General features: G+C 38.1%; 1 protein-coding gene across 1 annotated transcript; it reads left to right on the plus strand.

Moving 5' to 3' along the window:
- Nucleotides 1–548: 548 nt before the first annotated feature.
- Nucleotides 549–10,903, plus strand: sult2st3 (sulfotransferase family 2, cytosolic sulfotransferase 3). The gene is made up of 6 exons (XM_059339362.1): nt 549–781; nt 6,463–6,671; nt 7,024–7,150; nt 7,335–7,429; nt 9,234–9,414; nt 10,090–10,903. Exons 1-6 carry the CDS (start codon nt 646–648, stop codon nt 10,203–10,205), a joined length of 864 nt encoding a protein of 287 aa, XP_059195345.1. The 5' UTR covers nt 549–645; the 3' UTR covers nt 10,206–10,903.
- The last annotated feature ends 2,942 nt before the right edge of the window (nt 10,904–13,845 follow it).

A 13,845-nucleotide genomic window follows, 5' to 3' on the forward strand; every position in this document is an offset into this window, starting at 1 on the left:
AACACATGCATGTATCGGCCAATGCAGATACAAGTAAAAAACACAAATATCGGTCCTGTAGTTAACACTGCAACATTTTGTATCAAGTTATGAGGTTCTAAACACTTCCACAGTGGGAGGGAATCTTGTGGGTGCAGACCTCAAAGAACCCAACCCAACATTAAAATCAATGTCTAGGCAACTCAATCCTGTTCTCATCCTTCCTGATCGTTCACCAATGTGAAACAACACCAGTCCAGATCTTGCTGCCTGCAGCACTGCACTGATCACTTCAGAGTTTGACAAAGCAGAGCCCAAAGCAATGTCATTCCTGGAGAAGAACTTTTAGGCGTGTGTAAACTGGTTTCAGGGAGCAAACCAATCTTGGCTCTCAGGTCATATGGAGGTTCCAACCCCTGAATTAGAAAACAGCTGGTGATTTGCTGTGCAGAGCTGCCATTCAAACAAAAAAATGCAAAGAAATAATAGTGGTTCAGCCCTGCTAGCTGGGGTAACCAATAAGGAGGAGCCCAGAGAAATGAGCTATATGTAAGAGGAGAAACTGACAGACTACCTCAGGGAGAGAGAGGAAAAGAAGTAAAGTGTCGGCTGGGAGACCACCCGTCCCCTGCAGAGCTTTAGACCCCAGAGCCAGGCACAATCATCATGTCTTCACAAAAGTACATTTACTACCATGGCATTCCCATGCCCTCTGAAGCTCACAACACCGAGAGCTTGGAGTACGCACGAAATTTCTCTGTGGAAGACACCGATGTGTTTGCTGTGACTTACCCCAAGTCAGGTATAGTGTATTATTTCTCATATATGTGCAAACTGTCTCTTTTCTGCTGTTCCACTATTACCTGGTTGATGTAAAACTTTTTTACATTGTAGTTTTTCACCTGTATACACATATAAGGAGCATGTTTATACGTGTAAATTCACCAAGACGCACCGGCTTTTTCAAAATGATAGATAATATCAGTACAAATGTTTGGCCACTCTGACATTGTTTTAAATGGGCTATGGCATTTTTTTAAACAAGTGATTTTCTTGTCGTAAATAATGAATCTTATCACCAGGATAGTCTATGTACAGACGCAAATAGTGATACATAAATGATATAATATAAACGCATTCCCGTGTGTTCGTTGTGATCGTGACAGTAAGGTGATACGGTACGGTAAAGAGAAAAAGACGCAAGGAAACCAGACGAGGAGAGAGTAAAAGTTTTAAGAAACATCCTATCCTCCGTAGCGTCATAAGGGACGTCCGTTTCTGGAATGACTGCCAGCGGATCACAGCTGGATAAGCTGTCAGTCGGCTTTAACAGCTGTTTCTGTCTGCACAGATACAGACATGCACTAATAATAAGTGTTTTCTCTGTTTAACAAACAACTGCACAAGGATAGCAACCTGCATTCTGTATTTATACTGTGAACTGAGTTCGGTAAAGATATTCACAGATTCGTTGTTCGCAATAAGTAACCAAAAACATTGCTTTCAGAGAAATATCACGCCTATCTGAACCAAGTTATGTAGACTGCAAGCTAAAACATGATTTTCAGCGACTCCTTGGAGTGTCTATTAGTCCAACCAAACGCTGAACAAGACATTTTTACTGAACGAAACGTTCAAATAAACTGTCATTAAGTGAAAATACAGTGTGAAAGGGGCAAAGTTCTTTTTTTATATAGTTATAGCTTTATTGACATGTTGCCGTGGATACGCATTGCTCTTCTTCTCTCCTGATGACGGCTCGCCTTGTTAGTGACCTGTCAATCAAAGGTAGCCACGCCCCAAACCATACGATTTTTTATCTTCTATTTTCTTCTAAATGGGGCCATTATTAGAACTATTAACATCAAATTGTCTTGAAGAATATTTTTTACTAGCGATTGAGACTATATTTTTGTCCTAAAAACTTTTTCTGAGGTAATAAATCAAGTTGTAGACCAATTCGGGTTTTTTAAGGCTGATGCCGATACCGATTATTTTGACATCAGTCTTAACCGATCCCTGATATGTGATGCCGATTTTTTTGGGCTGATTCTTGAAGCCTTTTCTCCCTCAATTTACATGATAAAAATGACACAATGATAACCAATGTTACACAAGTCTCAATTTAAACAAAAAAAAAAAACGTTTATTAACAAAACAAACAAAACATATTAACAGTTGAATAGCAAACAATGTGTATGTTATTGTAGGCCTGGAGGTGGTGGCGCCTCAGATGAGTCCACATATTTGATGTGTTTTTCTTTTTTCCGGTATCAGCACCCATGATCACCAGCGAATGGCAGATGTTGACATATATATACAGATATCGGCCGGCCGATATATCGGTCTACCTCTTGTCAGAATGAGCCCCGGTCTTAGACATAATTCACATTTTTATTAATCTTCAGAAGTCTGACTTACACGCAAACCAACAGCTGTTCAAGTCTCTTCAAAGGTTGTGATACACAGTGTGTGTGTGTGTGTGTGTGTGTGTGTGTGTGTTGTTACAGGCGCGTATATCTAGCCTCACATGTTGTGAGAACACACTACCCCGTCTCATGCCCGTCTCTGAAAGGAGCTACAGTGAAGAAAAACACATTGGCAATCTGTCTTCTTATAATTTTCAAATTTGACAACTTTCAAAGAACGATACGCAGTTCATGATTCAGGTGTTGCAGCAGCACAAGTACAGAGTAAAGACAGATTAAGGTGATAAAAATTAGGGGTGCACCGATTGCAATTTTCTGGCCGATCACCGATTTTTAAAAAGCCTGACCTGCCGATTCCGATTTTGGCCGATACCGTTTTTTTTATAACTCACAGCATACACCTTCATTGTTTGAATCTTATTATATTGAAAAACAATAACACAGCAGTATTTTTCTTTAACAAATAAAGGAAATCACAATGTCTGAGGTAGTTAATAAAATATTGAACTTAAAATAAATAGCAACAATTTACAGGACAAACTAACAAAAGAACTGCAACCATAAATAAAGTGGTTTTTGTTCTGTACAACATACAGACAACTAGGGAGGGCATCGATTTTCGAATATTCGAATAGTCATTAAATCATAAAAAATCGAATAGTTCATCATATCTGGAAGAAAAAAAAAATGTGGGGCAGCGTAGCATTTGATGATACAGTGTGGTGGCTAGATGTCAAGCTGTAGAAGAAGAAACAAACAGCAGCACATACATGCTGTACTGCTACAGAGCTAACTGTAGCTAACTGCCGCTAACGGCGGCTCTTCAGCAGTCGCTGGATTTGTCTCCAGTCGCTTTCTTGAAAAATTGTCGCTAAGGGGGTCTGAAAAGTTGCTGAATTTAGCAACAAAGTTAGGAGCACTGCTTCACCGGTGGTGGTTATTATTTAGATCGCTAGACAATCTTCCTTTAAGATTGACGTAAAGGAATTGGCCAATCCCGCAAAATTAAGGAAATCGTCGCCGATCGATCGGTGCACCCCTAATAAAAATAGAGCACTAAAAATGAAATAGAATAAGATAGTGTGTAAACATGTTAAAGTGGCAGTGAATTGGAGAACATATGTGCAATGAGTTGTGCGTTTCTGTGCAGATTTTAAATGTTATTGTGAAGTGGGGGAGGATGACAGGCTGTGGTCTCCACTGCTGTTTAACAGTCTGATGGCACAAAGGAGCGTCTAAATTGCTCAGTCCGGCTCTTTGGTGTTATTAGCCGATGACTGAACGCGCTGCCCAGCTGCCACAGTTCCTCATGGAGAGGGTGAAAGGGATTGTCCAGGATGGTTCTGATTTTGTCCTTCATCCTCCTCTCACCCACTGACTCCAGACTGTCCAGCTCCAGACCCACCACAGAGCTGGCTTTTCTCATCAACTTGTTAAGTTTGTTGGCATCTCCAGTAGGGATGGGCCGAGTATTCGGTAACTGAATATTGCAAAAAAAGGCACATTCGGTATCCGGTGGAATAAGTGAAAAACAAGGCTGAATATATATATATATTTATTAAATATTAGCGGCGCGTTTTAATGATGCAAGCAAACAACGTGCAGTGACGCGGTAAACATAAACAAAGATGTCGGCAGTGGAAGTATTTCAAAGTTACGGAGACAGAAAAAAGAATTGTGGTCTGCAGCGAGTGCTCAGCCGAAATATCTAGAGGGGGGTCCTCTGCTAAGACCTTTGGGACTACAGCTTTAATAAATCATTTAAAAGCCAACCCCCCCGAGCAGCAAGCCCTCCTCCTCTCTTCTTACTGCTCTGTTTCCCTCTGTCCGCCCGAACTAGGGAGAAGCCAGCTATAGTTCAAGCAGGATATCCGGTATGTTCCCATGCAGCCATGTCTCTGTGAAGCAGAGCAAACTACATTCCCTATAGTTGGTTGTTCACCAAAGCTGGCAGCGGAAGTAAACCAGCCTCCTTTACCAGTTTTTCTGGGATGTTCTGAGTAAGCCTCAGAGAGCTTTCAATAACCAAGCACAGCATACAACAGACAGCATCAACGGGTCTCTGTGATAAGACTGAATTCCCAGATTGCAAGAATTCAGACTCAAGATATGAACAAAAGAAATGACTTAATGTCATACTAAAGTAAATGGCACTCAGTGGTCACGTTTAACATTGTTGTGATGAATCAATGATTACAGGAATAGATTGCCATGCAGATATGTTTGTACATACGTGGATACAATGTAAACGGGAACTGCTAATTGGTAATTCACCATACTTTTAATGGTGCCAACTTGCCCAAATGCACAAAAATAAAGGTGAAAAAGGTCTCACGTGAAAGATGTTGGGGTGTGCAGTTATGTCAGTTTTTTTTCTGACAGGAACTTGTTAGAAATAATCTGTTATCCTGTCTCTGTTGTATGTCTCTGTGCATGGGGATCACTATCTGATTGACTAGGTCACTATCCATGCATCCACTAACGATGTGTGTGCCCTCTCTCTATGCATTTATAGATTAATCATGTAAGATGCTTTTGATACAATGATCATGTGCTAATATTGTTTTAAAACTATGATTACTCTAGATACACCAAAACTAAATACATTTATTCCATCTGCTTAAACTAAGTAAGATTCTATCATCACAAAAAGATATATTTTATGTTTTGTATTTTATGTTAACATTGCAAAATCTGTGTTCCCACCATCACTCTGCAAGTCATAACAAGGCAGGAGGTACTGTTGAATGTTTTGGCAACAGGTCAGGTCACTGACTTGCTTGGTGACATGGTGTGCCCACAATATTGAATATAATAATAATATTGAAAACTGACGAATCAATGGTTCGAGTAGGACGCACTTTCTGGAAATTTCTACCCACATTCTTAGTAAAACCTCTGTTAGGTTATAAAAAAGGGTTTGAGGGACAGAAGAGGGGTCCAGACCTCATGAACTGATCCGCCTTAATCATGTAAATCAGGGAAGTGATGTTTGAACCCAGAAACTATGTAACTGCACATTTCTTGACGTGTGGTAATAAAATGATGTTAAACTGAGAACTTGGACTTCTCCCGCTCACCATTCCCCATCAAACGAAAAAAAGAGGTGAGAGGTTACTGTTGGAGTCAGATAATTTAATTTTAAAGGTTTCCTCAATGCATTTCTCAACAGACTCTCAGTGTCAGGCTTTGCTTATAGACTATATACTATTGCTTTATATTCTCTTATCTTACTCCTCCTCAAATGACATCACAACCTTTGAACATAACAATGCGTGATGTAAACAAGTGAACTGCAATTAACCCATTTAGGCCTAAAACGCCTGGAAAAAAATGCCTGTAAAACCTTTGGGGGATTTTAAAATAAGCCCCTAAAACCTGAAGTTTTTTTTTTGTAATTGTATGTCTTTTTTTGGCAATTCTGTGTCTGTTTTTGAATAATGTTGTGTCTTTTTTGGTAATTTTGTGTCTTTTTTTGGTAATTCTGTGTCTTTTTTGGTAATTCTGTGTCTTTTTTAATAATTTTGTGTCCTTTTTGGTTATTTTGTGTCTTTTATTGGTGATGATTTCAAAGTTCTGGAAAAGTCCCATGTTGGATTGCAACACTCCCACATGTATTCTGATGCATTTCATTGGCCAAGAGACTGAAAATAGGTGGAAAAAAACTACAAATACTACAAAACGACGTATCCGCTTTCGCAGCTTTAAGGGGTTAAACCCCATCTTGGCCATTTTCACTTGCACACATTTTCCTTCACAGTGAGGGACAGGGACATTAACTGTAGGACCCCAGGGACCCTCAACTTCCAGTGCACTTCTGACAGTTGGGATGGCATCCTTTGACTAAAAAAAATAGTTGTTAATTAATTGCCATTGTTTATGGGAAATTACAAAAAAATTTGAAATGTATTATTGTTGCGTCAGGTGATGAAAATTTTGTATCTAAATGAAAAAGTTAGGCACCCAGTACAACCAATGAAACTTTTGATTCTGGAGGTAGAAGTTATAACTAGTAGCTGTCTTGTCATGTAATATCTGCTGTTCCTTCCTGCAGGTACAGTCTGGATGCAGGAGATCCTCCCACTGCTGCTGAATGGGGGGGATACGACGCCGATCAAAACCATTCCTAACTGGGACAGGGTCCCCTGGCTGGAGGAGAAAAGATTAGCAATAGTTGTGGATAAGCTGTCGTCTCCGCGGGCAATGGTCACACATTTTCCTTACCACCTCATGCCTGAGTCCTTCCACACCTCCAAAGCTAAGGTAAAAGGGTGTGTGATATATCGCTTGAACCCACTGTGCAAGTATGTCATCAGTAGTGTTGAGATGAATCAATGTATATCTTTTATATATAAAAAACAGAGTCAGATTCTTCATTAACCTCTATATCTCCAGGAACATCATCCTGAAGCTTTTTTTTTTTTTTATTTAATTTTATTTTGGAAACATCTTTGGCTGAAGGGGCTCTTTTCTGTTTCTGTGATAACTTGTACTTTCTACTAGTAATTGCCTATAACTAACAATATCTTTGTCACAGTTTTATTTCCGTAATAAATATTTAATGCACATTTCACCAATTATGTTATTGAATTAGTCTCTGGTGTTGCTGCCATAGGTGATCAATGTCATGAGGAACCCAAAGGACGTTCTGGTGTCTTCATACTTCTTCCATCAGATGGCCAAATTCCTTGATGATCCAGGAACCTTCGATGAATTCATGGACACATTCCTTGAGGGCAAAGGTCAGACATCTCACCTCCGAAAAATGTATTTCAGCAGCAGAGTGGTTCAGCATTCTGGTATATTACCATGTGACCAGATTTTGTATGTTAAAAGCAGGTGAAAGACAAAGTCATCTTCGATTGTCATGTCCACTAAAGTAGCACAGTTGTTGTGTGCATTTATACTTGGTTCTGCTGTCTGCAGTGCTGTTTGGAAAATGGACAGACCATGTGAAGGGCTGGAAATCTGCAGAGTTGGGAAACAGAATAATGTACATCACATATGAAGAAATGGTTCAGGTAAAACAAACGAAAAAAAACCCCTCTGCTATCCCATTTGCTTTTTCCCGTCCCTAATACTGTGTTTAGTTTTCTTTTCTTTTTTCTTTACTTTAGTACAAGTAAACTACTTTGCTACAACTAACAACTGATTGTGTTATGTGATAATAAACACATTATTGTATACCATGTAAAATTAATTTTAAAGCCACTAATTGTTTTGACACGCAAACAGGTTGTATTTTGATGACCCTTTGCCCAATGTCAACTGCCGGCCAAAATAAGAGAAAAGGCCTTGGACTTAAGATAAAACAGCCTACTAGGTCTAAATTAGCCTACCAACATTAATAATAGGTCATAATGAGCATTTATTTATAGGATTTTGTCAGAATGCAGCTAGGAGTAAGTGATAATCAGAGGCTGGAAGCCGAAGAAATATCTCAGGAGATTTGAAATCAAAAGCTAGTCTAACTGGGAAACTCTAAACTAGACTTGTTTTTTTAAAAGGATTTTACTGCCATATATAATCCACAAATTTGTAAAAAAATAAACGTTTAATTTTGTATAATTTTTTTGTCATAGCCACAGGGAGCCATTGCAGATAGCTTGAAAGGCCACATGGGGCTCCGGAGCCGCAGGTTGCCTACCCCTGATCTAGCTTGTGGTGCAGACATTTACATTGTGGAGGACAAGGTTTCCGTGTAAATTAACCATTGGCAATGTATGAAGCCTGCACAAGTAGCGAAGGAGTTGGGATAGACTTCAAAACTTCACTCAGCAGCCACAGTTACCTCGATGGGATAGCACATTATTTTGACCAGCAGTCAAAACAAATCAATTTACAGTGTAATGTGTAATCATATTCAGCATGAGTAAATGATACCTTAGATATAGTATGCCTGTGTAGTCAGGTATATTGATTCAAATATGCTGCAGCGATGAAATGAAATCATGCACAACAATTGTTAAGTTAAAAAGGCTTATGAAAAATGATATGCTAAAAAAGTATAGGTCGCAAACTGGATGAGGACGTTCTTGTAACTGCCTTCAGTGTTTTTTGTTGTTGTTGTTTGTTTGTTCGTTTGTTTTCTCTGCGGGAGTAATACAAATTCTCAGATCTAAGTTTTTTTTCATATACTATGGTTGACTAATAAGAAAATAATTAAATAAATAAATACTACTACTAATAATAATAATACATATTTATTTGACATTAAGTGGCTATATATAGAGATAAAATTTCTTATTTTGAAGTGTTGAGTATCAGGGGAGAGGCCTAGATAAGTATTTTATACTTCAGCCTACTCCCTTTTTTTTTCTAACCAAAATGATATAAGGAAATGCGTATTGAATATTAAGTTAACTGGTTCTTATTTCTATGTTATTACTTATTAGCAGATGCATGTATATGTATAGGGCTATATAAACTGTATGTGTGTAAATGTTTATATGTTTATGTACATCTGTTTAATGGTGTCTATGTGAGTATGTGTATGAATATGTATATGCATCTAGCCTACGCTGTTGTAGTTTATGTTGTTTATTTTTTCGGTTCGAAAAGAAGAATTAATTTAAAAGAAAAAAAAATAGAATCTGATCCATCAGACATGGGTGACAGAACTGGGAAAAAACTGCATAAAAAAATAGTAGACAAAATGTAAATAAAGCTGCAATGCTAATTGAATATGACAAGTCAAAATTAAGCTCATCTTGAAAGGCTTCACAATGAGCCCACATCATCTATATACATATGTGTTATAAGGTGAAGGAACACACCTGTTGCTTCACATAAATGAAAGACCATGTCCATGTGACCCTCTGCTAGGACCTCCCCGCAGCTCTCAGACGTATGGCTGATTTTCTGGACCGTAATCTGAGCGAAGAGGTCATTCAGAAGATAGCACAACATTGCTCCTTCGGGAAGATGAAGACCAACGATATGTCCAACTTCAGCCTGGTCCCTAAGCAATACATGGACCCTGACAAATCTCCATTCCTCAGGAAAGGTGAGGCTCTGTGTGTCCGTGATCACTTTCTTCGCTTTTGTCAGTGCGCTTTATATTGCATAGTCACCTGCATAGTTCTACTAAACAGGTGATTTTCTTTCACAACAGAGACTCATGTGACTGTCTTTTTTTTTTAATACTTTATTGCAAGGCTTCTTACTTTCACAAACATAATCAGTCATTTCGTTTTCTTTACAATATTGTACCTTACATTTTTCCCCATTTTTTTAAAGGTATATATTCACAAAGTAAATAACAAAAATATAGGGTAAACAGACAAACATATATACAAGGCAAACTGGTATTCCCCAAATGAGGATCTCCAAGAAAAGGAATAAACAACAAACTAACGACAAAAAAAAAAAAAAAAAAGATAATAATATGAGAAAATAAGCGGTGGTACATGTATGCGTGTTCATGAATCTGTGTGTGTTAATGTTGGGGAGGGGACCATTTAGTTCATCTCCTTAATTTGATTAAATATTTCCACTGTTTTTACCAGCCTTTCTTTACAGTATAACTTATTCCAAATATGTATTTGTTCCCTATTTCTAAAAGTTAGTCTTTCCATCTCTAAACTTTGTTCTGCTGTTAATACCCATGCTCTTAATTTTGGTGTATTTGATTGTTTCCATGCTTTATGTGACTGTCTTGATGCATGTGTTTTCGTGTTAGGTGTTGCAGGAGACTGGAAAAACCATTTCAGCTCAGAGCAACTGGCCAAATTCACAAAGGCCATTCGGGCTGAGATGGAGAGTGAGGGCTTCTCTCTGCCATGGAGTCTGGATTGACCATCAACTGGAGCAAAGACCGAGAGGAAAGACAGAGCTACAGAAATCATATCAAGACAAGTGGCTAACCAGGCACAAAGCTAAAAGCATTTTATTATTAGCTTGCATAATATCATTATATGATGTAACTATTGCACATAAAAAAATGCTTTACTACTAACTAGTTTGTAACTAAGTCATTATGTGAAACATATTTACAAATGTTTTTGTACTGATTTTTAACATTTACAATTTGCTAAGAAAGGTGTTTCATCTACACTCAACTCACTGTATCCTTTTTTTTTTGCTTTAATTCATATAAACAGGTTATTACCTTTTCGTCAAACTATATTTTTTTTCCACAAATGAATTGACAATATCATTGACAAACAAACACATTAAAACAGCCTCTTGTGTTGTGTATATAATCTAGATTTAATTATTTGAGAATTTAATTTCTCAGTAGTCTCAATCTGCCAAACTCCTTGCAAAAGAAAATGAAAGGGACACATTTTTTTTTAAATTAATGGGGTAATTATTGAATCATTTTTGTTAAATTACGATTATATTTTACACCTCTATTCCGTTATACTGCTTCTGGGCTTTTATCATGCACATTTTATCCATCATTGATGTTTTTATTACTGGAGTATTGTGACATTTTAACAGATAGGTGGCACTCCATTGACTGACTTTATTAAACTTTTGATTCACTATTATTGAGTTTATGTGCATTCCTTTAATATCTTAACTGTATTACGGGTTGCTTGCTTGTTTTGGCATTAAAGTTAATACTAAACGAATAGTCAAATTACTTGGTAATCTGACTTTTTCTGTAAGGGATATCCCTGTATCATAAAACTTTGGCAAAAAAACAAAACAGTGGACAGAGTCACTAAATGTGGCATCAGACAGGCCTCAGCCTCACAGTAAAAGGCCTGTGTTTGTGTGAGGTCCTCTTGAAATCTAACTGAAAGCTAAAGGCACGTGTCTATACAGTCTATGGTCTAAACATGTCCAAGCATGCCCTCCACCAACAAGACTGACATCGTCTTCATCATTGCTTTGTTGTGGCACACTTAGTCTAAACCAGGCATGTCCAAACTATACCACAAAGGGCCGTGTGGCTGCAGGTTTTCGTTCCAACCAAGCAGCAGCACATCAGACTTGACTCAGTTAATCAACTGATCTCAGTCTTCAGACAGTTGATTGCGAAAACCTGCAGCCACACGGCCCTTTGTGGAATAGTTTGGACATGCCTGGTCTAAACTATAGGCCGTGCAGAGTGCAGTGGTACTTAATTTTGATGGGCACAAAATGCGGCCAATCGATTTTGTGACAACCACCCACAATTAATACAGTATACAACAATACAAAACATTATAAACTACTCTTTAATTTCCTATATTATTACTTTGTGCACACTCGATTCCCAATACAGAGGCAAATTCTACACTACCCTCAAAATAACTATTTTTAAAACTTTTCCTCAAAAGGATCCCCAGTAGTTCGCAGTTTGAGTGGTTGCCGGTTGTCGGCCATGCAGCCGGCCACTATATTAGTCTGTATTATTTTCAATTCTAATAAAATAGTTTTGATTAACAAGTTGCGACTCACTACCGCGGGTATTTTATACCCCTTTTCACTTCAAATCAATGGCAGCATGGTGATAGAGAAACGTGCTTATCTGTCTGTATCAGGAAAGAAGGAAAAACTCCATCTCACACACGCAATAGACTGTGAATTAACAGTGTGTGTGTGTGTGTGTAAGAAATCTTTATTTTTGAAACAGATCGCCTCTTTTTTATGTTTACATGTTTGAAATCAGGCAGACAAACTGATTAAATTCAGTGATGATGGATTAGAATGTGACTACTCCATGTCAGTGGCGGTTCTACACAGGGGCCTCCAGGGGCTACTGCCCCTGTGAAGAAGCCCTTGGCCCCTGCTGTGGCCCCTGTGTCAAATTAATAATAAAATGAACAATTTATAACGATAAACGACGGAACAATTCTTACTTATTTTTTGGTCAAACGATATCTCATTGTACACAAAAGGAACTCAGATTGCACAATAAAAGCTGAATATGAAGATCATTCTCGCTGTACTGCACTTTCAAAATTAAAAAAAGTAATTGTGCATAAAAATTAGAAATGCCATTGTCGTATAAAAATAACTGTTAATGTTGGTCTCATTGCTTCAATCAATGTTGTTCTTCCAAATATGAGACTTTTAGCTAAAATAAAGGTTTTGAATGTTTAAATATCATTTTTGACGATTTTTAATGTGCCCATCTGATTAAGCACTGGCCCCTCCTTGGCCCCCACAATAAAACCGGTCTAGAACTGCCACTGCTCCATGTCCTAGTGTAAAGTCCTGATTATTGGACTGCAACACATCAAGGGACAGTGTTACAATTGCAAAACCAACCTAGGCTCGTATCCCCAAAGACACAGCTACTAAAAGGCTAGCCTAGCAAATAATGCACAAAGACTCATCCAGCCTCCTCGTCCACGCCCGAGACGGCCTGCTTACTCCTTTGTCTCTCCCTGAGACTGCCAGCCTGCTCCAGTATAGTTTGTTCAGGTTTTAAAAGGGGTACATACAAAGTTGTGGTGTGGGTAAACAAGAACAGGTTCCAATCGTTAGAGAGAGAGTTTGGCTTGCACTTTAGTCTGCCTTGCCACAAAAAGGTTGATAAACACTGCTGTAATATCACTCTGATCTATGTAAACTACCTCCTTTATTGATTTTTTCATTAAACAATTATAGTAACCCTTAATGTGTAATGCACATGCCTGTGCATAATTACACAACTTAGTTATTGATGGATATTGTCCAAACAAACAAGACTCTTGTTTCTCCCTTACCTTCAAAAATAAACATGTACCTGTTCTGTCCATGCATACGCTACCAAAAACCGTTATATTTGGCCTTATTCTTTGGCCTGATGTGCGCCTAATCAAGGCCACCCTACTAAACACAATAACATTTTATATTCAATAAATTATTTTTTACTATAGCTGACACATAATCTTAATCAAGAAGTTGCATTTAATGTATTTGATTCAACCAATAGATGGCAGCAACACACCATCACTGTTTCTACTGACTTGGTTCACTCATTGCACAAAATACAAACACAACACATTCACTCTTTAAGATGTCAAAATAAAGACAGTCTGATGGACATGTGTTGCGAGATATGGGTTGCCATACAAATAAGTCATAATGATTGTAAAACTTTATTTATACAGAGACCAGAAAGCTTTCTGTTGAGTGTCGCTGCTGTTAGAAATTCACGTTATTGGTTGTTTTATTAGCACATTAACAGTTGAAATGTCTAGAGATTTAAAACATAAAAGGGCTGGTCTTTATTTATGGGTACACATATAAAACAGTTAATAGCTAAACACACTACAGGAAGAGGGTGTCACCAGGATCAGATGAACAGCCTTACAGGTGATGCTCTGTGTGACACAATATTATGACAGTTTTGTTCCTTAGCGCCTGCATTATTGTAAATGGTAAATGGACTGCATTTGTATAACGTTTTTCTATTCTTTGCAACCACTCAGCATTCACCCATTCACACACACACACACACACACACACACACACACATACACATTCATACACTGGTGGCTGGGGTTACCATGAA

The sequence above is a fragment of the Centropristis striata genome, chromosome 8 (assembly GCF_030273125.1).
Source record: "Centropristis striata isolate RG_2023a ecotype Rhode Island chromosome 8, C.striata_1.0, whole genome shotgun sequence".
NCBI lineage: Eukaryota > Metazoa > Chordata > Actinopteri > Perciformes > Serranidae > Centropristis > Centropristis striata.